Source organism: Meles meles, chromosome 6 (genome assembly GCF_922984935.1).
Source record: "Meles meles chromosome 6, mMelMel3.1 paternal haplotype, whole genome shotgun sequence".
Taxonomy (NCBI): domain Eukaryota; kingdom Metazoa; phylum Chordata; class Mammalia; order Carnivora; family Mustelidae; genus Meles; species Meles meles.
Genome location: NC_060071.1, coordinates 152,818,810 through 152,846,146, shown reverse-complemented (window position 1 = coordinate 152,846,146; position 27,337 = coordinate 152,818,810). Strand labels below are relative to the sequence as shown.

Genomic DNA, 27,337 nt, shown 5'->3' with positions numbered 1-27,337 from the left:
CAACCCATGGTATCTCCAGGTGTTCCCATTCACTAATCTGTACAGAATAGAGAAAACTCACCATGGAGTTTGTGCTTTGCTGGATTTTCCTTGATACTCTTTTAAAAGGTAATTCACAGAAAATAAGAAACCTTGAATGTGAGAGTGGATATGAGTGAGGGAAACAGTGGGTTTGTGACAGTTTCCTAACCATGGTGTCTTGTGTCTGTAGGTGTCCTGTATGAAGTGCAGCTGGTGGAGTCTGGTGAAGACATGGTGAAGCCTGGGGGTTCCTTAGACCCTCCTGTGCAGCCTCTGGATTCACCTTCAGTAGCTACTGTGTGGCCATGGTCTGCCAGGCTCCAGGGAAGGGGCTGCAGTGAGTTACACATATTAGCAATGATGGAAGCAATACATGTTACCCAGATTCACCATCTCCAGAGACAACAACAAGAACACGCTGTATCTGCAGATGAACAGCGTGAGAGCTGAGGACACGACTGTGTGTTACTGTGCAACGGACACAGTGAGGGGACAACAGTATGAGCCCAGACACAAACCTCACTGTAGGAGGGGATGTGGACCAGCAAGGGGTGCACACCACTCACCAGTTTTGTCTTTAAGCCCCAGAGCAGGCACAGCTGGAGGATATGGGCAAGTTTCCTGTCAGGGTCTATGGTATTCATGGTTCAAGCTTTTTCCCCAAGGAAGTCTCTCTGGACACAAGATTCTGTGCTTCCTTTTCAGTCTCTGACTTGGAAATTTGGGACAACAACTATACTAACAAGCACAATAGACAGTGTCACTTACACTTGCTTGCTCTTATCCCTAAATACCAATGAATTACAAACATCTCCACGTATGTCATCTGAACCTTACAGGAGTCCCAGCTACTCTCTGTTCATCAGAGGACCACCCAGCTCTGTGTGCAAGCTTGTCAAAACCAGTGTAAAGTGCATGCTGGATGTGAGCCTACAGAGGCATCAACAATGCAAAGCAAGAGAATTAACAGCCCTGGTAGAGTCTCAATCTTGAACTATACTCACAGTATCAATGTTAATGACAACGTGGGAAAGAAGAGGAAACCGGCACCAGGATGTTGTGTGGATACAGAGTCTGAAGATCACAAACACACACAGACACACACACACACACACACACACACACACACACACACACACACACACGTTTCTGTAAAACTGTTATCACTTTAACCATCAAGTCTATTGAGAGGAGGGCAGGCCTCTCAGAAAGTCATAAGTGCTTGAATAGAGCCAGGGAAGGACACTGGCTCAAGGTGTCTGCTGTGTCTGCCGTCTTGACGGGGTACTGCTTATGGGAGGGGCTTCTGTGGAGTCAGTCTCCTTCCTGCATCAAAAGAGGGAGAAGATTTGCATTCTTGTTAGAGATCCCATGTGTAGGATGAGAGGAGAAGAGGGACGAACAAAGCCCAAGGAACTAGCAGACGATAATCAACGCATATGTCATGATACTAAATCCACTAAACAAGTTTTAAAACTGTGAGAACAAAAAGAGAAATGGTCATTCTAAATAGAAAATGAATCCTTGGAAAATGAGAAGAATGATCCATGGAAATGCACAAGTAATAGAATCATGATAAAATAGACCGAGTTCTCCCCAGTAGCTGAGGTAGATTCTGTCCATTCTCCAAGGTCACCAGCTGGTTCTGAAGGCCTTGTGTCCCATATGTGCACACAGAAGCTTCTACTGGATCCGTGAGGATGCTCAGGATGAGGTGACAGATTGCAGGAGCCTTCCACCTGCAGGGAATAACTAACTGAGCCTTCACTTGCTGATAACAGCTCCGTGTGTGTGACATCTACTGTCCCATGTTGAAACCGAAGAGCAATGTGATGGAGGAGGAAGTTGGGTGTTGGAAAGCCCTTAGTTCAGGAGGGTGCAGGCTCATGGTGGGTTTAGTGCCCTTACACACCAGGTCTGGGAATGCTCCCTGCTCCCTGATCCCATGTGAGGGGTGAGGGAAATGACAGTTTAGGAAGTGGGTGCCTCCAGAGAGCAAATCTGTCTGAAACTCGACCAGGGGCTCCCCAGACTCCAAAATTGTGAGAAACGAGTTTCTGTTCTTTAAAACCATCCAGTCTGTGAATATTGTTAGAGCAGCTGAAACATACTAAGACATAATGGCACATGAATCCAAGCATTGTCGCTCTAGAGTTTCCTCACTGCATTTGTTGTCACAAGTTTCTGATATGGGGTTCAAGGGTGGATTTCTCACATATCCCCTCTCTCATATAGGAGTATTCACTTGATATCTTAGGATTTTGTAAAAAAAAAAGACTTAGTGGATACAAAGAGGAAGAACATTTATAAAAGGGAGAGAAGGGTTCTGAGAGATCCTGGAACTTCAGGGTAGTGTTTATTTCAACCTTTATGGATTATGTGGATGTGATGACCTGGTGGGACTGATCTGAGCCTCATCTGAGCAGAGTTGTGTTATGCTGATTGCCTGGAGGTCTGCTCCTCAGTCACTGGATACAGTGTTGTTCACCTGTGTCCCCATTTGAAACACACTGGCATCTATAATTCTCCCCTTGTTGTGTTCATTACTGGAAACACTCAAGGGCACCTATACTACCTGTTGACACGGTCTCTTTTTATTTTTATACAATTCTTTTTCTAATTGATCTCTGCTCTAACTAGGGAATACATCCTCTAGTGCAGCCAGAGTTGTCGTTGGGAATGTCCACAACATTGGAGACTCCTGATAGCCCCACATGCATGTTGTTTGGTGCGTGGAGATGAGCACCCCTTAAGAAATCCTGTACCCACATAAATATAAACACACCTGTTATACTACCTTTTCTATGAGCCATGATATCAACTAGTCTCCATCCAAGTCCACACACATGCTGGAGCCTGGGTGGACTCTCACCAATGTCTGTGCAGATTAAGTGCCCAAAGAACACCTGATGAGTATAATACTACCCTGGACCTGGATGTCAGTGTTGCCTTCTCCACTCTGCAGTACTGAGCCGGTCATTCCACTCTTTCAGGACCTAGCCCAGGGTCCAGATGTGTCCTCATAAGTGGATCTTCCAAAGTCAGATGGTCTCCAATCCCGCCATCAGGCTGGTAGTCTATTTATTATTTAATTCACACCAATAATCTCTAGGAGATCCAGGAGACACGATCCTGCAAGCACGGCTCTGTTCATTAAGATACAGTGATAACGGCTTTCACAGAGGACTGGTCTAAATCACTGAGTGCCATGGTGAGGACATGGTTTGAAGAAGGTGACCCTCCCCTGTGACACAGGTGTGAAGTGTCATTGTAGGACCAGAGAAGGTGTTAATGTGTAAATGTATTACTCAGAGACAAGGGCTCACCCAGGAGGCTCCCAGGGAGGTGACACTGATTGCAGCAATGACAAAATGTAACAGCTCTGCCATCCTATTATCTACTTTACATATAAACACACCTGGTGGTGAACCTTTTTCAGGGGGGTGAAGTCCACTCACTATATGTGAGCCAGAGAGCAGCTCTGACTTACCAAATGCAGTGGAATAACCAGTTTTGCTGAATTTCAACAGGACTTGCACACATAGCTGCTCTCCCCAAACTTGTACATGTAGGACTTGAATCAAGAGAGGATGGAGGAAGAAGAAGTAGAAAGAGGTTCCCTAACAGTGTGGAGCTCCCGGTTTGTGGTGGGGCTTTATGAACGCTGAAGTTGCATAGGGTACTTGGTACTAGATTGTTATTATGTTTTATAGTTTTGTTTCCACCTCTAGATGATCACATCCTATCTTTGCAAGGCATTTGATGTATTGGGTGTGACTCTCTTCCTGGCTCCACTGACAAGCTGGAGTTGTCTGAGTAGTAGCGGTGAAGTGTGACCCTGCTGTGGCCAAGCGGGAGTCCAGATTTCTCCAGAAGTCCCATTTCTGTTCCCTGACTGGCACTGTGATTTCCTTGAGCTGTCCCATGTAGAATCTACTTCTGCTCTCTCCAGGTGACAGTCGTTAATGTGCTTGAAGCGGTGGGACCACAAGGATGCTCAGACTTGATGACCCGGCCTTAGATTCTGGTGTTCACTAGGAATCCAGGTCTGGGAAGGGCTTGAACATGCCCTGCCCCTCCTCTACTAGAGAACCAAGTCCATGTATTCTTGCTTGTCTCCGGATACACAGTCATTTCTGTCCTTCCTCTTGGCTCCCTCCCACAGCTCCACTTGTCCCTGGTGTCCTCAGCTTTGTTTTCCTACCCTCCCCTGAAGAACTTAGCTTTCATTCCAGGTTAAAAAAAAAAAAACATATTTGGTCCTCACCTGAACACCAGTGGTGACATCTGTCTCTCTCCAGGATTCCAAGAGGAAGGAGGAATTCCAAGGGAAGTACAGGAAGCTTTAGAGAGAATGGATTTTGACATTCTGGATAATGCTGATTCTGACAGCAGAGTTTACCATATCACACCGTCTATGCATGTGCATTTCAGCCCATGTCAAGTACAGACATCACAGCTATTACAGATAATCCCAGAGATGACTTGGGAGGAAGGTGCAGATATGAAATATTGGAGACTTGAAAACAGAACTGCACAAACACTGATGCTTTCTGTATTTTATTTTTTTAATATTTTAGAGAAAATCTAAAAGAAACAAAATCATCTTGTCCCCATCACAGCAGGGGTTCCAACTTTCTCATGAACCTGCCCACTCTGTCCTGCAGGTGATTCAGAGGACAGCAGCTCTGGTGGAGAGGAGTCAAGGGCAATTCTTGGGGCTCAGGCCCCACATATGCTCTTGGACACCTCACACAACCTCTACAATTCTGGGTGTATGTTCAAAACTCTTTATGGGGTAACATGAAACTAACACCCCAATATGTGTGTGAATTTGTAAAAAGAGTACACAGAGGTCAAATGGTGTTCTGAAAAATCATATAATAAATAAAATATTTTCACAAATCCTGTCAATGCCACAAAATTGGAGCAGTCATACCTGTTCTGGTCACTGCCCTCTCCATCAGCTTATATCTCAAGCTGGTTATATATTCAGAGGACATGCAAATAGATCCCTCCCTCTGCTGATTAAAACAGCCCAGCCTGGACCCTGCAGTTGGAGAGAAGCCCCAGCCACAGGAATCCCACGTGTTCCCATCCAACAATCAGAACAGGATAGAGAAAACTCATCATGGAGTTTGTGCTTGGCTGGGTTTTCCTTGTTGCTCTTTTAAAAGGTAATTCACAGAGAATAAGAGATCTTGAGTGTGAGAGTGGATACCAGTGGGAGAAACAGTGGTTATGTGACAGTTTCCTGACCAGGATGTCTTGTGTCTGCAGGTGTCCAGTGTGAGGTGCAGCTGCTGGAGTCTGGGGGAGACCTAGTGAAGCCTGGGGGTTCCCTGAGACTCTCCTGTGTGGCCTCTGGATTCACCTTCAGCAGCTACAACATGAACTGGGTCCGCCAGGTTCCAGGGAAGAATCTGCAGTGGGTCGCACGTATAACCAATGATGGAAGTAGCACACACTACGCAGACTCTGTGAAGGGCCGATTCACCATCTCCAGAGACAATGGCAAGAACACGCTGTATCTGGAGATGAACAGCCTGAGAGCCGAGGACACGGCCGTGTATTACTGTGCGACAGACACAGTGAGGGGACATCAATGTGAGCCCAGACACAAAACTCACTGTAGGAGGGGATCTGGACCACCAGGGGGTGCACATCACTCATCAATTCTGTCTTTAAGCCCCAGGAGCAGGCACAGCTGGAGGATATGGGCAAGTTTCCTGTCAGGGTCTTTGGCATCCATGTCTTCAAGCTTTTTCCCCAAGGGAGCCTCTCTGCACACATGATTCTGCGCTTCCTCTTCTGTCTCTGACGTAGAAAATTGGGACAACAACTATACTATCAAGCACGAAAGACAGTGTCAATTAACACTTGCTTCTTCCTATCCCTAAATACCAATAAATTACAAATATCTCCATGTATGTCATCCGGACCTTACAGGAAGCCCTCATACTCTCTGTTCATTAGAGGACCACCCAGCTCAGTGTGCAAGCCTGTCAAAACCAGTGTAAAGTTCATGCTGGAGATGAGTCTACAGAGGCATCAACAATGCAAAGTAAGAGAATTAACAGCCCTGGTAGAGTCTCAATCTTGAACTATACTCACAGTATCAATGTTAATGACAACTTGGGAAAGAAGAGGAAACCGGCACCAGGATTTTGTGTGGGTACAGAATTTGAAGATCACAAACACACACAGTGACACACATACACACAAAAGAGAATATAAAAGTTTTTTTTAATTCATTTTATTTTTTAAGTGTTCCAAGATTCATTGTTTATGCACCAAATCCAATGCTCCTTGCAATACATTCACTACTTAATACCCACCACCAAGTTGAGCCACCCATCCCTTCCCATCTGAAATGCCCAGTTTGTTTCTCAGAGTCCACAGTCTCTCATGGTTCATCTTCCCCTCCAATTTCCACCAATTCAATTTTTCTTTCCTCCCCCAAATGTCATCAATTTTATTCCTTATGAGTCAAAAATAAGTGAAATATGTTTGATGCGTTTCATACATATGTTTGATTCATATGATAATTGACTCTCTCTGTTTGACTTATTTCACTAACCATAATCTCCTCCAGTCCCAACCAAGTTGGTACAAAAGCTGGGTTCATCTTTTCTGATCAATGTGTAATATTATATTACACATATAATCCATATTTTATTTATCCATTCGTCCGTTGAAGGGCATCTTGGTTCTTTCCACAGTTTGGCTATTGTGGCCATTGCTGCAATGAACATTGGGGTACAGATGGCCCTTCTTTTCACTACATCTGTATCTTTGGGGTAAATACACAGTAGTGCAATTGCAGGCTCATAGGGAAGCTCTATTTTGAATTTCTTAAGGAATCTCCACACTGTTCTCCAAAGTGGCTGCACCAACTTGCATTCCCACTAACCGTGTAAGAGGGTTCCCATTTCTCCACATCCTCTTCAACACACGTTGTTTACTTTCTTGTTGACTTTGGCCACTCTAACTGGTATAAGGTGGCATCTCAGTGTGGTTTTGATTTGAATCTCCCTGATGGCTAGTGATGATGAACATTTTTTCATGTTTATGATAGCCATTTATATGTCTTTATTAGAGATGTGTCTGTTCATACCTTCTGCCCATTTTTTTTGACATTACTGTCTGTCTTGTGTGGGTTGAGTTGGAGGAGTCCTTTTTAGTATCTTGGATATCAGCCCTTTGTCTGTACTGTTATTTGCAAATATTTTCTCCAATTCCATGGGTTGCCTATTTGTTTCATTGACTGTTTCCTTTGCTGTGCAGAAGCTTTTGATCTTGATGAGGTCCCAAAAATTCATTTTCACATTTGTTTCCTTTGCCTTTGCAGCCATATCTCGAAAGAAGTAACTGTGGCTGATGTCGAAGAGGTTACTGCCTATGTTCTCCTCTAGGATTCTGATGTATTCCTGTTTCAAGTTGAGGTCTTTTATCCCGAGTTTATCTTTGTGTATGGTGTAAAATAATGGTCAAGTTTCCTCCTTCTACTCACAAATGTCCAATCTCTGCAGCACCATTTATTGAAGAGACTGTCTTTTTTCCACTGTATATTTTTTCTTGGTTTGTTGAAGATTATTTGACCATAGAGATGAAGATCCAATCCTGGGCTCTTTATTCTGTTCCACTGGTCTATGTTTCTGTTTCTGTGCAGTACCATGATATCCTGTTAATCACAGCTTTGTAGTGAAGCTTAAATCATGCAACATGATGCTCTCATCTTTGTTTTTCTTTTTCAACATTTCCTCGGCAATTCGGAGTCCTTTATGGACAGCTCCAGGCAGTATAGACATTTTCAAAATGTTTATTCTTCCAATTCATGTGCTCGGAATGCTTTTACACCTTTTTGTGTCTTCTTCAATTTCTTTCATGAATGTTCTGTAGCTCCACAAGTAGAGATCCTTTACCTTTTTGGTTAGTTTTATTCCCAGGTATCTTATGATTCTTGGTGCTATAGTAAATGGAATCAATAATTTCCCTTTCTGTATTTTTGTTGTTAGTGTATAATAAAGCAACTGATTTCTGCACCATTGATTTTTTTTCTTACAACATTACTGAATTGTTGTACGAGTTCTAGTAGTTTGGGGCTGAAGTCTTTCTTATTTTCCACATAAAGTATCATGTATTCCACAAAGAGAGAGAGTTTGATTTTTTTTCTTTGCTGATTTGAATACCTTTTGTTTCTTTTTGTTTTATGATTGCTGTTGCTAGGACTTCTAATACTATGTTGAACAACGTGGTGAGTGTGGACATCCTTTTCATTTTCCTGATCTGAAATGGAAAGCTGTCAGGTTACCCCACTGAGAATGGTAGTTGCTGTGCATTTTTCATAGATAGATTTTATGAAGTTGAGGAATGTTCCCTCTATTCCTATACTTTGAAGAATTTTAATCAGGAACGGATGCTGTATCTTGTCAAATGCTTTTTTCTGCATCAATTGAGAGGACAATGTGGTTCTTCTCTCTTCTCTTACTGATGTGTTCTATCACACTGATTGATTTGCGAATGTTGAACCAACATTGCAACCCAGGATGAATCCTATCTATAACCGTACCTCAGAACAATGTATTACTCTAAAATATAACCCATGAGAAATTATACTAGTTACCAAGTGTGTTTAGGTATACCCTTAAGAAAAACATACTGGCAACAGGCCTCTGGGGGAGAGGACAATATATGTCCTTGAAGTGGAGCAGTGGGGGATGCCTTGCTTGCTCAGGGTGGAATTTTGCCTGATTCATGGAAGCCGAGGCACTGGGAATGCCCAGCCCACTCAGGGCAGAATACCACCTGCTTCACTTTTCCATTACCTCCGCTTCCTTGGAGAGCACCTGTGGCTAATTAGATGATCCCTTTGAATGTGCTTGCTCAACTATAACCTGTGTACTGCTTGATCAGAGATATTTTGCCTTCCTTCTTATTTATCTACAAGGCATATGATTAGTGTGTAGCCTTTTTGGCTCCTTTGTTGATTACTGTCTATATCTAATAAAAATGGGACTGAGGAGGAGTTGTTCAGGGCAACAGACTTTTCTACTGATGTCCCCTGCTCCCTCTCTCTTGCAGCTGCCTTGTTTGTGTCTCATTCTTCTCCCATGCACTGTCAGGGAGCAGCACCTACCTGGTCGTATTGGATAATCTTTTTAATGCACTTTGGATCCTATCAGCGAGGATCAGGTTGAGACTTGGCATCCATATTCCACATGGATTTTGGTCTGAAATTACTCTTTGGTGGTATCTTTGCCTGGTTTGGGGAACAGGGAAATGCTGGCTTCATAGAAAGGTTATGGAAGCTTTCATTCTGTTTCTATTTTTTGAAACCACTTCAGGAGGATAGGTATTATTTCTTCCTTGAATCTGGTTACTAGATATTGCTCTATTCAGGTTATCAGTTTCTTCCTGTTTCAGTTTTGGAAGTTTATCAGTTTCCATGAATGTATCCATTTCTTCTAGGTTGCTTTACCTATTGGTATACAGCTATTGATAATAATTTCTGATGATTGCTTCTATTTCCTTGGTGTTGGTCGTGATCTCTCCCCTTTCATTCATAATTTTGTTGTTTTGGGTCCTCTCTCTCTTCTTTTGGATTGGTTTGGCCAATGGTATATCGACCTTATTAATTTTTCAAAGATCCAGCTTCTAGTTTCTTTGATGTGTCCTACTGTATGTCTAGTTTCTAACTCATTGATCTCTACTCTTATCTTGATTATTTCCATCTTGTTCATGGGATTGACTTAATTTGTTGTTGATTCTCCTGTTCTTTAAGGTTTAAAGAGAGCTGGTGTATTCTGGATTTTTCTTTCTTTCTTTTCTTTTTTTTTTTTTTTTTTTTTTGAGTAAGGGATTGATGGCTATGTATTTCTTTCTTAGGACTGCTTTTGCTGTATCCCATAGGTTTTGGACTGAAGTGTCTTCATTCCCATTGGTTTCTACAAATTATTTAAGTTCTTCTTTGATTTCCTGGATGATCCAAACATTCTTGAGCTGGATAGTATTTAGCTTCCAAGTGTTTGAATTCTTTCTGATCATTTATCTTGTGGTTGAACTCCAGTTTCAAGGCATTGTGGTGTGAGAATATGCAGGGAATAATCTCAATCTTTTGGTATCAGGTGAGTCCTGATTTGTGACCCAGTATGTGCTTTATTCTGGAGAAGGTTCCATATGCACTTGAGGAGAATGAGTATTCTGTTGTTTTAGGGTGGAATGTTCTGTATATATCTATGAGGTCCATCTGGTCCAATGTTTCATTCAATGTTCTTGTTTCTTTATTGATTTTCTGCTTCGATGATCTGTCTACTACTGAGAGAGGCGTGTTAAGATATCCTACTACTAATGTATTCATATCAATATGATTCTTTATCTTGATTAATAGTTTCTTATGTAATTGGCTGCTCCCATATTGGGGGCATAGATATTTACAATTGTTACACTTTTTCCTGCTTTGTCACAGATTATTTGACCATAGAGTTGAGGGTCCATATCTGGGCTCTCTACTCTGTTCCACTGGACTATGTGTCTGTTTTGTTGCCAGTACCATGCTGTCTTGGTGATCACAGCTTTGTAGTAAAGCTTGAAATCAGGTAACTTGTTGCTACCAGTTTTGTTTTGAGAGATATGTTTTTATTGACATTGTGTTACCTGTGAAGTCTTTGTTTCTATAGATTGTGCCCATAAATTTCTCTTCAGTGATATTCTTGGTTTTTTTTCCTCGTTTATAGAACCCACGTTAATATTTCTTGTAGTGCCAGCTTTGTGGTCACATAGTCTTTAAACCTTGCTGGTCTTGGAAGTTCTTTATCTCTCCATCCATTTTGAACGTCAGCCTTGCTGGAGAAGGTATTCTTGGCTGCATGTTCTTCTCATTTAGTGCCCTGAATACATCTTGCTAGCTCCTTCTTGTTTGCCAGGTGTCTGTGGACAGGTCTGATGTAATTCTGATGGGCTTTCCTCTGTACTTAGGCAATCTCTTCACCTAGCTGCTTTCAAGAGCTCCTGTCTACAATTATGATTCATCATTTTCACAATCAGGTGTCTCGAGGTCTTTCTAGATTCTATGATATTGGGGAGAAATCTTTCTGCCTCTAGGATATTAACACTGGTTCCTTTTGCCAGATTGGGAAAATTTTCATTGAGATTTGTTAAACTATATCCTCTAGTTTTCTTTTTTTTTTCTCCACCCACTCAGGGATTCCAATAATTCTGATGTTGGAACGTTTCTCAGCATCATTTATTTCCCTAATTCTGTTTTCATGGTTTCTAAGATGTTTGTTCAGACTTCCTCCTGATTCTTTATCTCTCACTTTGTCCTCTAGATCACTATTTCTATCTTCTGCCTCAGTTACCCTCGCTGCTAGAGAATTTAGCCTAGGTTGGAACTCATTGAGAGCATTGTTAACATCTTCCCTGGCAGCTTTCACTTCTTCTCTAATCAATTCCATTTTCTCATCAAAGGCTTTCTCCACTGTAGCCATCTGGATAATTGTTAGCCCGATTTCCCTTTCTGACATACTGTTTATGTCCATGTCCAATAGCTCTGAGTGAGAGGGCCCAGTCTCTGAATTTTTCTTCTATTGGGCATTCCTCCTCTTAGTCTTTTTGTGAGAGATGACTGAAGGGATGTGTAACTGAATGAATCACCCATGGTGCAGACAAGGTGCCCCCTGGAATGTTTCTGAGCAAACGAGAGTCCCCACCAAAAAGAAAGAAAAAAGAAAAGAGAGAGAGAGAGAGCGAGAGCGAGTGAGTCAGGGGGAAAAAAAAGAAAAGAGAAAAGAGAAGACCTAGCCCAAATGGGGCCCAAAGGTAAAATTTATAATGTATATAAACAAAAACAGACAAACAAAAAGACTGACAGAAGTAAATTATAAGAAAAAAAAAAAGAATCGAGCCAAAATGAACTCCAATTATAAGATTTATATAATACCACAACAAAAATAAATACACAGAAACACTGACAGAAGAAAAAGATGGAAAGGTGGTTATAAATTCTCAGTGTGGGCGAGGAAGTTCATTTTGATTCTCCCTGGATGTATCTTGTTAAAGAACTTAACTTTCCTGAGATAAAGTTGGATTAAAACTGGTTTATATATAGGGGAGGCATTGGTTGTGGAAAGGGGATTACCCTGAAGCTTATGTCTATATGAATATTAAAAAAATAAAAATTAAAAAATAGAAAAGCAAAAGGAAAACACAGGTATATGTATCAGAAAAGTTCAATTTGAAAGGTTATTATGGAATTTGTTGTACCGAATATCTCATTGTGATAGTTATAGGTTAAAAATTGTTTTAAAAAATTGAGGGTTTTGAAGGGTCAAGGGTGGGAGGTTGGGGGACCAGGTGGTGGGTAATGGGGAGGGCACGTTTTGCATGGAGCACTGGGTGTTGTGCAAAAACAATGAATACTGTTATGCTGAAAAAATAAATAAAATGGAAAAAAATTTCTACAAGAAAAAAAATTGAATAGAACAGATATAGTGGGAAAGAATTAAAATTAAATGTTGTATCTATAAAGTAGTGGTGGTTATCCCCTTGTTGCTTTTTTTTTTTTGGTGGGGGAGGGCTGGCTTTCTGGGGAAGGGGCCTGCCAGGTGGTTTTTTAGGCAGTCTTGCTAGAGGTGGGTCTTCCTGCCCTCTATCAAAGAGCTGGGCTCTGAGGAAACCAGTTTTTTAGACTTTCATTCTCTGGAGGTTTGTTTTTGTTTTTTATTTGTTTTTTCTCCTCTTAATGTCTTTTGGCAGTTCTTTGATGGTTTAGATTAAAGAAAACTGCACCCAGAGATCTGTCTCAGAGAGAAGCCTCAGTCTTTTCCCCCGTGGGTGCTCCAGAGCCCATAAATTTCCCATCTGCCACCGGCAAGATCACGTTCCCAGTCATGGTCTCAGGGTTTGCAGGAGCTCCCTGTGTTACCAAAATCACGAAAAGTCCAGAGACCTGGCTTCCAGCATCTTCCTCCACCATGGCTGTCTAGGCAGGTCCATCCTGCCAGTACCAACCAGAGATAGCACACTGAGATTTTCACACTGGCCCGGGCTGTGAGTGTTTAAACTCTCCAAGTCCTAGAGAGCAATGGCTAGAGCTTGCATGGACCTCTCTCAGGGGAGGGTGTGGAGTGTGACTCAGACACTGGTCTCACAACCACCGTACAGAGTGCAAAAGGCTGTGGTTCTAGACAGTGCAGCTGGCATCCACACCAGACTCCCTTACACGCACTGCCACCCAGACACTCTCATGCACGCCATTGACTCAGGGACCAAGGCCTGGCTTCTTCGCTGCTCTCTCTCTGGCTCAGCACCAGAGGTGGCCATCCACTGTCCATAGGCTTATACTCCTGTCCCTAACCGCCTGATTCCACCAATTTATTCTTAAGATCTTTTGCTCTTTTTGAATGCTTTCAACCAGACTCAAAGTTAATGCTGGTCTCCAATCACAGGGCACTCTTGTATTGGGGTATTACTTTCCAATGGGTCACTTCTGGTGGCTCCTTCATTAGACTGATATCAGTCTAATTTTTCCACTCTGCTTTACTTGTCCACTGGTATCTTCTGTCCCTGTACAGATCCAGATGTGTATCATTGTAATCTCAGGCTGATTTCCTCAGCATTCTTTGATTTGATCAGAGTTCTTTGGTAGATAATCAGTTCACTTTAGGGGACAAGTTGAAGCAGCACCACCTCCTTCTCTGCCATCTTGTCCATCATTGACTTTTGATATAATATTCAATGTTCCATCGTGTTAGTATATAACCCCATGCTCATCACATCACGTGATACTTTGGGGAAAAAAAAACAATATATTTGAGAATCCCCTACCTAAATTTATCAAAAAAAAGATAAATGACCCAAATAAATAATAAAGAAGTCTATCTGCTCCAGAGTGTCATTCACAGTACTTATTTCCTTTTTTAAAAGTCTCTGTTATTTTCTTATGTTCAATTAGTCAGCATACGTGACATCAATAGTTGTTTTTTTTGTATTGTCACTTAGCCAACATATAGTACATCATTAGTTTTGAGGTAGTGTTCAACGATTCGTTAGTCGTGTGTAACACGCAGGACTCATCACATCTCCTGCCCTCCTTAATACCCATCACCTGGCTACCCCAAGCCTTGTAACCCTTCTGTAACCCTTGTTTGTTTCTCGGAGTCCAGAGTCACTCATGGTTTGTCTCCTGATTTCTTCCCATTCAGTTTTCCTTCCCTTCCCCTACAGCTTTATTTCCTTGTTGATCTTATACTTAGGTGATCTGTCCATTGCTGTGAGTAGGGTGTTAAACTCCCCTACTATTATTCTACTATTGTCAATATACTTTTTAATTTTGTTATTGAATTGTTTATATACTTTGCTGCTTCCAAGTTTGAGACATAAATACTTACAAATATTAGATCTTCATGTTGGGTAGACCCTTTTATTAGGATATAGATTCCTTCATCTCATATGACAGTCCTCAGATTAAAATCTATTTATTTGATACAGGAATGGCTACTCCAGCTTTCTTTTGCTGTCCATTGGCAAGGTAATTGTTATCCATTCCCTCACATTCAATCTGGAAATAATTTTGTGTTTAAAATGAGTCTCCGGTAAGAAGCAAATGAAGGGTCTGGTCCACTAAGGTCAGGAGCTTGACAGAAATGTCCACTCTCATCACTGTTCTTCAATATAGTACTGGAAGTCTTAGTCTCAGCCATCATAAAACAAAAAGAAATAAAAGGCATAACAATGGTGAAAGGGAGTCAAAATTACACTGTTTGCAGATGACATGATACTCTATGTAGAAAACGAAAAAGACTCCAGGAAAAAAAAAAATCCTTGAATTGGGAAAGTAATTCAGCAAATTGGCAGTGCATGAAACCAATGGACAAAATTCAGTTACATTTCTACACACTAACCATGAGACAAAAGAAAGATAAATCGAGGAATCAATTCCATTTACAATTATACCCACCCCAAAAAAAATACCCTAAAAGTAAAGCTAACAAAAGAGGTAAATGATGTATACTCTAGAAACTACAGAGCACTTAAGAAATTGAGGAAGACACAAAGAAATGGAAAAACTTCCATGCTTATGGATTGGAGGAAGACATATTCTAAAATTGTTTATGCTACCCAAAACAATCTACATATTTAATCCAGTCCCTATCAAAATAACATTGACAGACTGATGGATAAAGAGGATATGGTCCATATACACAATGGAGTATTATGCCTCCTTCAGAAAGGATGAATAAGCAGCTTTTGTATCAACATGGACAGGGCTGGAGGAGATTATGCTAAGTGAAATAAGTCAAGCAGAGAGAGTCAATTATCATACAGTTTCATGGTGAATCATAAGGAATTACATAGAGGACATTAGGAGAAGGGAAGGAAAAATGGGTCGGGGGAAATTAGGGGGGAGAGATCCATGAGTGACTGTGGACTCTGAGAAACAAACAGAGGAGTTTTGAAGGGGTGGGTGCTGGGGGGTTGGGTAAGCCTGGCGGTGGGTATCAAGGAGGGCACGTATTGCATGGAGCACTAAGTGTGGGGCAAAAGCAATGAATCATGGAACACTGAAAAAATAAACTAAAATTTAAAAAAAATTGACAAGTTCTTTATAGATTCTGGATATCAACCTTTTGTCTGTACTGTCATTGGCAAATATCTTCTCCCATTCCGTGGGTTGCCTCTTTGTTTGTTGACTGTTTCCTTTGCTGTGCAGAAGCTTTTGATCTTGATGAAGTCCCAAAAGTTCATTTTTGCTTTTGTTTCCTTGGCCTTTGGAGACAAATCTTGAAAGAAGTTGCTGTGGCTGATATCGAAGAGGTTACTGCCTATGTTCTTCTCTAGGATTCTGATAGATTCCTGTCTCAGGTTGAGGTTTTTTATCCATTTCGAGTTTATCTTTGTGTATGGTGTAAGAGAATGGTCGAGTTTCATTCTTCTACATATCACTGTCCAGTTTTCCCAGCACCATATATTGAAAAGACTGTCTTTTTTCCATTGAATATTTATTCCTGTTTTGTCGAAGATTATTTGACCATAGAGTTGAGAGTCCATATCTGGGCTCTCCACTCTGTTCCACTGGTCTCTGTGTCTGTTTTTATGCCAGTACCATGCTGTCTTGGTGATCACAGCTTTGTAGTAAAGCTTGAAATCGGGTAACGTGATGCCGCCAGTTTTGTTTTTGTTTTTCAACATTTCCTTAACAATTCGGGGTCTCTTCTGACTCCATACAAATTTTAGGCTATTTGCTCCAGCTCTTTGAAAAATACCGGTGGAATTTTGATCGGAATGGCATTAAAAATATAGATTGCTCTAGGCAGTATAGACGTTTTAACAATGTTTATTCTTCCAATCCAAGAGCATGGAACAGTCTTCCATCTTTTTGTGTCTTCTTCAATTCCTTTCATGAGTGTTCTGTAGTTCCTCGAGTACAGGTCCTTTACTTCTTTGGTTAGGTTTATGCCCTGGTATCTTATGGTTCTTGGTGCTATAGTAAATGGAATCGATTCTCTAATTTCCCTTTCTGTATTTTCATTGTTAGTGTATAAGAAAGCCACTGATTTCTGTACATTGACTTTGTGTCCTGCCACGTTACTGAATTGCTGTATGAGTTCTAGTAGTTTGGGGGTGGAGTCTTTGGGGTTTTCCATCTGCGAAGAGAGAGAGTTTGACTTCTTCCTTGCCAATTTGAATACCTTTTATTTCTCTTTGTTGTCTGATTGCCGTTGCTAGAACTTCTAATACTATGTTGAACAAGAGTGGTGAGAGTGGGCATCCTTGTCGTATTCCTGATCTCAATGGGAAGGCTGCAAGCTTTTCCCATTGAGGATGATATTTGCTGTGGGTCTTTCATAGAGAGATTTTATGAAGTTCAGGAATGTTCCCTCTATCCCTATACTTTGAAGCATTTTCATCAGGAACAGATGCTGGATTTTGTCAAATGCTTTTTCTGCATCAATTGAGAGGACCATGTGGTTCTTCTCTCTTCTCTTATTGATGTGTTCTATCAAACTGATTGATTTCCGAATGTTGAACCAACCTTGCAAACCAGGGATGAATCCCACCTGGTCATGGTGGATAATTTTTTTAATGTGCTGCTGGATCCTGTTTGCTAGGATCTTGTTGAGAACCTTTGCATCCATATTCATCAGTGATATTGGTCTGAAATTCTCCTTTTTGGTAGGGTCTTTGCCTGGTTTAGGGATCAGGGTGATGCTGGCTTCATAAAAAGAGTCTGGAAGTTTTCCTTCTGCTTCAATTTTTTGGAACAGCTTCAGGAGAATTGGTGTTATTTCTTCTTTGAATGTTTGGTAGAATTCCCCAGGGAATCCGTCAGGTCCTGGGCTCTTGTTTTTTGGGAGGTTTTTGATCACTGCTTCAATCTCATTACTAGATATCGGTCTATTCAGGTTGTCAATTTCCTCCTGGTTCAATTTTGGGAGTTTGTAGATTTCCAGGAATGCATCCATTTCATCTAGGTTGCTTAGCTTATTGGCATATAACTGTTGGTAATAATTTCTGACGATTGTTTCTATTTCCTTGGTGTTAGTTGTAATCTCTCCCTTTTCATTCATAATTTTATTAATTTGTGCTTTCTCTCTTTTCTTTTGGATTAGTGAGGTCAATGGTTTCTCGATCTTATTGATTCTTTCAAAAAACCAGCTTCTAGTTTCATTGATACGTTCTACTGTATCTCTGGTTTCTACCTCATTGATCTCTGCTCTAATCTTGATTATTTCCCTTCTTGCATGTGGAGTTGGTTTGATTTGTTGTTGATTCTCCAGTTCTTTAAGGTGTAGAGACAGCTGGTGTATTCTGGATTTTTCAATGTTTTTGAGGGAGGCTTGGATGGCTATGTATTTCCCCCTTAGAACCGCCTTTGCTGTATCCCATAGGTTTTGGACCGAGGTGTCTTCAATCTCATTGGTTTCCATGAATTGTTTAAGTTCGTCTTTGATCTCCTGGTTGATCCAAGCATTCTCAAGCAAGGTGGTCTTTAGCTTCCAGGTGTTTGAGTTCCTTCTGAAGTTTTCTTTGTGATTGAGCCTCAGTTTCAAAGCATTGTGATCGGAGAATATGCAGGGAATAATGTCAATCTTTTGGTATCGGTTGAGTCCTGCTTTGTGACCCAGTATGTTGTCTATTCTGGAGAAGGTTCCATGTGCACTTGAGAAGAATGAATATTCTGTTGTTTTCGGGTGGAATGTTCTGTATATGTCTATGAGGTCCATCTGGTCCAATGTTTTATTCAATGCTCTTATTTCTTTATTAATTTTCTGCTTCGATGATCTGTCTATTTCTGAGAGAGGCGTATTAATATCTCCTACTATTATTGTATTTGTATCAATATGACTCTTTATCTTGATTAATAGTTTTCTTATGTAATTGGGTGCTCCCATATTGGGGGCATAGATATTCACAATTGTTAGATCGTGTTGGTGGATAGTCCCTTTAAGAATTATGTAGTGTCCTTCTGTATCTCTGACTACAATCTTTAGTTTAAAATCTAATTTATCTGATATGAGAATCGCTACCCCGGCCTTCTTTTGAGGCCCATTGGCATGAAAGATGTTTCTCCATCCCTTCACTTTCAGTGTGGGTGTATCCTTAGGTTCAAAATGGGTCTCTTGTAGACAACATATGGATGGGTCTGTCGTTTTATCCAATCTGCAACCCTGTGTCGTTTTATGGGCGCATTTAGGCCATTCACATTGAGAGTGATTATTGAGAGATAGGTTTTTATTGACATCGTGTTGCCTTTGAAGTCTTTCTGTCTATAGATTGTTTCTATATTTCTGTTCAATGATATTCTTAGGAGGTTGATATCCAGGATCTATAAAGAACTTCTCAAACTCAACACACACAAAACAGATAATCATATCAAAAAATGGGCAGAAGATATGAACAGACACGTCTCCAATGAAGATATACAAATGGCTATCGGACACATGAAAAAATGTTCATCATCACTAGCCATCAGGGAGATTCAAATTAAAACAACATTGAGATACCACCTAACACCAGTTAGAATGGCCAAAATTAGCAAGACAGGAAACAACATGTGTTGGAGAGGATGTGGAGCAAGGGAAATGCTCTTCCACTGTTGGTGGGAATGCAAGTTAGTGCAGCCACTTTGGAGAACAGTGTGGAGATTCCTGAAGAAATTAAGAATAGAGCTTACCTATGACCCTGCAATTGCACTGCTGGGTATTTACCCCAAAGATACAGATGTAGTGAAAAGAAGGGCCATTTCTACCCCAATGTTTATTGCAGCAATGGCTACGGTTGCCAAACTGTGGAAATAACCAAGATGCCCTTCAACGGATGAATGGATAAGGAAGATGTGGTCCATATACACAATGGAGTATTATGCCTCCATCAGAAAGGATGAATACCCAACTTTTGTAGCAACATGGACGGGACTGGAAGAAATTATGCTGAGCGAAATAAGTCAAGCAGAGAGAGTCAAGTATCATATGGTCTCACTTATTTGTGGTGCATAACAAAGAGCATGGAGGACATGGGGAGATGGAGAGGAGAGGGAGTTGAGGGAAACTGGAAGGGGAGATGAACCATGAGAGACTATGGACTCTGAAAAACAACCAGAGGGTTATGAAGGGGTGGTGGTGGGGGGGTTGAGGAACCAGGTGGTGGGTAATAGGGAGGGCACGTACTGCATGGAGCACTGGGTGTGATGCCAAAACAATGAACACTGCTATGCTGTAAATAAAAAAATAAAAATAAATAAATAAAATAAAAAAAAAACATTGACAATTGTTTTCTTTTTTAAAAATTTCCTTTTAGTGTTTGTAAGTTCCTAAGGAATCTCTACACTGCTTTCCACAGTGGCTGCACCAAATTGTATTCCTACCAACAGTGCAAGAGTGTTCCCCTTTCCTATCCATCAATTGTTGTTTCTTGTAACTTTAATTTTGGCAATTCTAACTGGTGTAAGGAGGTATCTCAATGAGGTTTTGATTTTAAATTTGATTTTTATTTTGATTTTATTCTGCTAACAGGGAACGTAGTGATATGTAAAAACTAAGTAACACATGAACCCCAGTGTGTACTCTGGAAAATCAATTAATCAAAATTCTTATTTTCCCAAATTCTATCTATACCATCCAATCAAAAGCAGTCACATCTGATCCGGTCACTGCCCTCTTTGTCAGCATAGATCTCAAGTTACCTGTATAGTCAGAGGACAGGCAAATTGGGCCCTCCTTCTGCTCATTAAGCCAGGCCAGTCCTGACCGTAGAAATGAGAGAGGAGAACCAGGCCCAGGAGTCCAATGTGCTCCACTGCAGTGATCAGAACAGAACAAAAAACAACTCGTCAGGGAATTCTAAAAGGTAATTTAATGAACAAGAGACATGGAGTATGCAAGTGGATGAGTGAAAGAAACAGTAGAGATCTGACAGTTTCCTGGCCAGGATGTCTTATGTCTGCAGGTGTCCATGTGAACTGCAGTTGGTGGAGTCTGGGGGAGACCTGCTGAAACCTTGGGAGTCCCTGAAACTCTCCTGTGCAGCCTGTGGGTTCCCCATCCATATCTACTGGATGAGCTGGGTTTTCTAGGCTCCAGGAAAGGGGCTGCACGGGTCTATTGTATTAGCTATGATGGAAGTAGCACAAGTTGGGGAACCTGGAGACAAGAATGGGTAACCATCTCCAAAAGAAGGAGGATAGGAATGTTCTAGATCCAGCATGCAGTAAAGAAGAATGAGGAAATTCTTCCTCCTTCTGCATTTCATTCTGTTCAGAACCTTAATGGATTAGATGATGCTCACTGGCCCAGAGACCATGGATGCAAATACCAATCTCTTCTGCAACAGCATTACAAGCACCCACAGAAGCAATGTTTAATCTGGGCACTCATGGCCCAGTCACTTTGACAAATAGAGTTAACCATCACACATCAGCCTTCTGTAAATGTGGGCATCATTATGCATCTCCTTAAATCAAACTCATTCTGACTATAGAGAAAATAACATGGTCATAATTTCACCTTATATGAAATAAATATCCTGCATACAATCAAAAGCACGAAAACACTTTCCAGAGGATGAGGTGAGGCTCTTGAGTGATGTTTACTATTCTCAATAAACTGTAATTGAACTATTAAGGTGTACAATTAAGAATTCTTAAATGTGGGGTGCCTGGGTCGCTCAGTGGGTTAAGCCACTGCCTTCAGCTCAGGTCATGATCTCAGGGTCCTGGGATCGAGTCCTGCATCAGGCTGTCTGCTCAGCAGGGAGCCTGCTTCCCTCTCTCTCTCCACCTGCCTTTCTATCTACTTGTGATCTCTCTCTGTCAAATAAATAAATAAATAAAATCTTAAAAAAAAGAATTCTTAAATGTGCTGATCAAGCAGGATGGTGAAAAAATAGGAGACTTGATTTCTTCTGCTTCCCTGAATTTAGCTACATAAATATCTAAACACTCTGAACACTTATGAGTTCAACTTGAGAAATAAGGGAAAAAATTCTGGAATTCTACAAATAGAAAAAGAACCACTTATGTCTACAAATAGAAAAGGGAGTTCCCTGAAATGAAACAAAGGAGATACATCCGAAGATAAACAACAGAGTAAGGAACCTCAGCAAATCGGCCACCATAAGTGATACAGCCCCTGACAGCAAAACCAGAACGTTTAGAATTATGCTCCAGTGAGAGATATTCCTGCCTGAAAGCTGATTTTTGGTGAAGGGAGACAGAATCTTAGTTGGGACCTTGTGGTCTCAGGCCAACAAACACATTAAAAATTGCTCCACATCACTTGGCCTCAGGGAAATACAAATCAAAACCACAATGAGATACCACCACACACCAGTCAGAATGGCTAAAACTAACAAGTCAGGAAATGACAGATGCTGGCCAGGATGCGGAGAAAGGGAAGCCCTCAACCTACACTGTTGGTGGGAATGGAAGCTGGAGCAGCCACTCTGGAAAACTGCATGGAGGTTCCTCAAAAAGTTGAAAATAGAGCTACCCTATGATGCAACAATCTCACTACTGGGTATTAACCCTAAAGATACAAATGTAGTGATCCAAGGGGACACGGGCACCTGAAAGTTTACAGCAGCAATGTCCACAATAGCCAAACTATGGAAAGATCCTAGATGTCCATCAACAGACAAATGGATAAAGAAGATGTGGTATATATACAATGAAATACTGTGCAACCATCAAAAGAAGTGAAATCTTGCCATTGGCGATGACACGGATGGAACTAGAGGGTATTATGCAGAACAAAAATAAGTCAATCAGAGAAAGACAATTATCATAAGGTCTCCCTGATATAAGGAAGTTGAGAGGCAACGTGGGGGGTTTGGGAGGTAGAGAATGAAAAAGTGAAACAAGATAGGATTGGGAGAGAGATGAATCATAAAAGAATCTTAATCGCACAAAACAAACTGAGGGTTGCTGGTGGGAGGGGTGTAGGGAGACAGTGGTTGGGTTATGGACATTGGGGAAGGTATGTGCTATGGTAAGTTCTGTAAAGTGCTTAAACCTAGCAATTCACAGATCTGTACCCCTGGGACTAATAATACATTATATGTTAATAAAAAATTTAAAATTAAGAAAAATTTAAAAAATATATAAAATGTGATCTATAGCCATCTGATTTCTATTTGAAGTCTGTTCACCGAATTAAGCATTTATCCTCTTGCCAAAAGCCTTTCATAAATTCAGAAATATGAACATAATCCCCACAATCTTTTATTAGACCTCTAACATTTGGATCCTAATAGTCTCCGGATCATTAACACCATTTCCTTCAGAGTAATATTTGAGTGTCATTAACTCCATGCCTGCATTAATGATCATCACTGTGCTGCATAAGAGAAAAGTTACCTACTTTTCTTTAAAGCAAGATCATCCCCCCAGACATAACAGGCCCCTGTGTGATGTGGATTTCTCAGGACAAGGCAGGCAACCTCCAAGCATAGGAACTGTACCGGCAGATCACAAAGTAGGTGCCTTGTGTTGATGTTCATGCACTTGAGGACACTTCTACAAGGCTTTAAAATCGCCCCCAGGATGAACAGAACCTATCTCCCCCCATCGGTATCCAAGGACCAGGTGTTTCTCCCTTCTTAGAGCTCATGATCTTTTCATCATCTCTTCAATCCTCACTGTCCTCACCCAGCTCTTGTCCAAAACACACAACATGACACTTCATTCATGAAATTTGATTAATAAGTCTCCATATGTCTGATACATTTCAAAACTTACAATAAGCCACAAGAACATACTACAAGCTCCATGTATTAGTCATAGTTCCCCTGAGGAACAGAATGCATACCCCACTGTCATATATCACTGAAGAGTCTGAGAAGTCCCATGATCTTCTATCACAAGATGAAGACCCAGGATGGCCAGTGGTTTAAGTATCATCACATTCTCAGTGGGGTCTAGCAGAGAACCTGGGGACCTGAAGGTATGAGCGCATCCAAGATCAGGAGGTGACCAGTGTCCCTGCTCAAGCATGCACACAGGAAGTAAACATGAGGGAATTCCTCCTCCCACGGCCTTTTATTCTACTCAGAAGCATAACGGATTGGATCATGCCCACATACACAGAGACCATGGATGCAAATGCCAATCCATTCCAGAAACAACATCACAGAAACCCAGAGAAACAATGTTCAATCCGCATAACCATGTCCCTGTCACTTTGACACATTGAGTTAACCATCAATCATCAACCTCCTGTAAACTAGACCTCCATACTCATTGCCTTAATCACACTCATTCTAAAAACAAAGAAAATAACACAGTCACAATTTCACCACATATGATACAAGTATCCTGCATACAACCAAAGCCATCCAAAATATTCCCCAGAAGAGGAAGTGAAGCTCCTCCATGGTGTCTTCTCTCTCATTGATATCCCTCAACTGAAAGATGATGGAAAATTTAAGAATTCTTAAATGCAATGATATAACGTCAATAATCTTATGTCACATGGCAAAGAAAAAAGACAGTGAACAAAAATAAAGAAATACACATATTTATAAAAAATAAGGAGGACATATGCATAATAGCTAAGGTCCTCATTTCTGTAACTGGAAAAGGTTGAAAATTGGGATATAGAGCTGCTTTCATATTCTACCAATGATGTATTATCTTCGTTGTCAGCCAAATCTTCAGGCTGTCCCAAGCTATTACCTGACAGGATGACCAACATCTTCATTCCAGAAGGATCTCAACTTTGCCTCAAATTTGCAAGATGTTTCCACTGAATTAATGCTGTAATCCTATCTTCATGAGGGAATTTCTCTCATATAAAACAGGTGCTCCAGGGAGGTAGAGAACATGATAAAACTAGCGAGTTCCACCTTTAACTGGTATCTGAATATCATGCAGAAACAAATGTGAACCAGGTTCATCTTTTTCTTCCCCTCTGGGGTAATTGTAGAACTCTCCCTGTGAGGCCAAATGTGCAGGCTGGGAGAGAGAAATCAGTGTAGCAGGATGAGGGATCATGGGCATGTGGAAAATAATTCATGTGACTTGCTTGTGTCTTCAGGATCTCTTCAGACACCATCATTTCTTCCATTGGCTGATCAAGTATCACTGTACATGCTCCAATTTATGACTTGGACATTCAAATAACACCCATTTCATTATGGACAGCTGAATTTCCATGACAACCTAGTGACTCAGGCTTGAACCTATAGTACCTAATATCCAGGAACAGGCTTCCCAATATTTCTCAAGATAAGGGAGTTGGGATAGGTCAGAAGCAGAGATGAACCATGAGCCTGTGGACACTTAAAAACAAGCTGAGGGTTTTGAAGTGGAGGGATATGGGGTTTGGGAGAGTATGGTGGTTGGTATTAAGGTGGGCGTGTATTGCATGGAGCTCTGGGTTTGGTGCATAAACAATCTTGGAACACTGAAAAAATAAAAGTAAATTAAAACCAAAAAAAGCAGAGGAATTATGATCTGCAGAGAATGTCAGGGTTTCCTCCAAAATTTTAAAGTCCAAGATGGCGATTTGACCATAGTTTTCTGCCACAACTCTTAACAACTTGTGCAGCACAAACTGGACATGGGACTGGGCATGGAGTGACCACCACCACCCCTACATACTTTATATCCATGATGGTAGCACTAACCTTAGCAGTTATTCAAGGATCATGTATCAGCATAATGTCCTATTCTTCTAGAAAGAGGTAATTATATACATCAATGTCTTCATCCTCACAAGATACCACTACACCTCCACTAAGAATGGCTACAATACAAAAAGGCTTACAATATCATGTGCCAAGAAGCATGTACAGAATGTAGAACTATTATTCATTTCCAGCTGAAATTTCACCTGCAGAATGAACATATATAATTAGATACCATGGTAAGAGAGCCTGAGAAGTCCCAGGATCTGTCCTCTACAAGCTGGTGGGGATGGTGGAGTAAATCATTCTCAGGCTGTTGGATGGAGAACCCAGGGATACCTTGGTCTATTGCTCAGTACAAGACTAGGAAAGGAAAAGAGGAGATGAGCAGTTCAGGCAATGAGATTGAAATAAAAGGGGTGCATTCCTCCTTCTTATGTATTTGTTCTCTTCAGGTTCTCAGTGGGTTGAAGGATACTCACCTCAACTCAGAAAGGAAACCTGTTACACGGCATGAACTAAAAGCTAATCTCACCTAGAAGCACAGTCATTCCTATGGAAATCCAAGGCTTCTGTGCAAGGCTTATTGACATAGCCGTGTCTGTGCCTCTCTGTAGTTTGGGAGGATGGGCTCCTCTGTGACCTCAAATTTTTATGGGGACCAAGAAATGTGTCTTCCTTTTTCAGTATCTCCACATTTTCTAGCTTCCAAGATGGTGTGATAAGTACCCAGTGCTTTATATATTGAGGCTCAAAATTAAACTCTGTTTTTTTTTTAATTTCAGAATATATTAACCTTGTTTTCCTATGTCCTCTGACCCAGTGGTCCTATGAACCCAACTGCTGTTTTAATATGGAAAGCCCATTGAACATTATTCAATTAGCATATCACTGTGCAGTAAGTGACTGCTTCCACCTGAGGTCCAGGCACATAATTTCACCTAACAAATCACATAATGAAGAAAGCATTTATCAGCAATGAGACAGACACTTCGAGAAGGAAGTTAGAGGTGCTCCAAAAGGATGAGAATGGCAGGGATATTGTCAGCAACACTCAGTATCCCAGTACAGTAGACATTGCTGCATAGTGAATGGTTTGGCTGGGTGCCAGTGTTCTTGATGCACAGGATCCTTTCAGGAATGGAAACTACTGGATCTGGCATCAGAACACAAGTCCTCTGTCCACCCAGCAGGGTCAAAGGGCCTGATCTAAGAAAACCTAAGTTGAGTTTGATCAGAACTGCACCTGAAATTGAATTCCTCCATCTTGTCATTTTCTCTAGGATTCTAAATTTTTCTCTGTGTTACAAAAGTCAGTTATTTTCCCTCCCCCTGAAAGTAGCAGCTTTATGTAGAAGAGGTCATATACTGTTGAGGGCTTGGTGATTCAGAGAGGTCTCTGGTGGGGCAGAATTTGCTTCAGGCCAGTTGTCTACAGAGCCTCTCCTTTCCTGCAGTGGGCAGTGTTTTGTCCTTGGCGAGAACGTGTGGTGTATTAAGTAGGTGTGCTCTGCTTCTCTTATTACATGAGACCTGATACCACTTCCTCAGAACTAAGGTCCTACAGAATTCCCTGGTCAGGAGATGTGGAGTGTGCAGGGTTAAGCCACTCTGGAAAACAGGATGTAGATTCCCCAAATACGTCAAAGTAGAACTACACTATGATCCAGCAATCACACGACTGGATATTCACTCAAATAGCACAAAAAGACTAGTTCACAGAGAACCTCACACCCCTATATTAATAATATCATTATTTAAAATAGCCAAACTATGGAAAAAGTCCATGTGTCTACTCATTGATGAATGATAAAGAGGTGGTATATTTAGAGACAGTGGAACGTTACTCACTCATAAAAAAGAATGAAATCTTGACATTTCCAATGACTTGGCTGGAGCTCGAGAGATTTATGCTAAGTGTATTAGCAAGTGAAAGACAAATACCATATAATTTCACTCATATGTTGAATTTAAGAAACAAAATAAAGGAGGAAATGGGGGAAAAGAAAGAGAGAAAACAGGAAATACACTCTTAACTACAGATAACATACTGACAGTTATCAGAGGAGTGGCAGATGGAGGTAGGTTATGTAGGTTTGGGTCTTGTTAAATATGCCCTACTTTAAATAACTGTAATTTAAATAAAAACTTAAAAAATAACTGCAAACTGAAATGGTGTGCATGCTCCTGA

At 41.0% G+C, this 27,337-nt stretch overlaps 1 gene segment (V, D, J or C); it reads left to right on the top strand.

Annotated features, from left to right (window-relative positions):
* The first annotated feature begins 5,146 nt into the window (after positions 1-5,146).
* Positions 5,147-25,981, top strand: LOC123943801. The segment is given in 5 exon segments: positions 5,147-5,198; positions 5,302-5,612; positions 13,912-13,914; positions 22,804-22,815; positions 25,970-25,981. Coding segments are annotated over 4 exon segments (372 nt in total).
* The last annotated feature ends 1,356 nt before the right edge of the window (positions 25,982-27,337 follow it).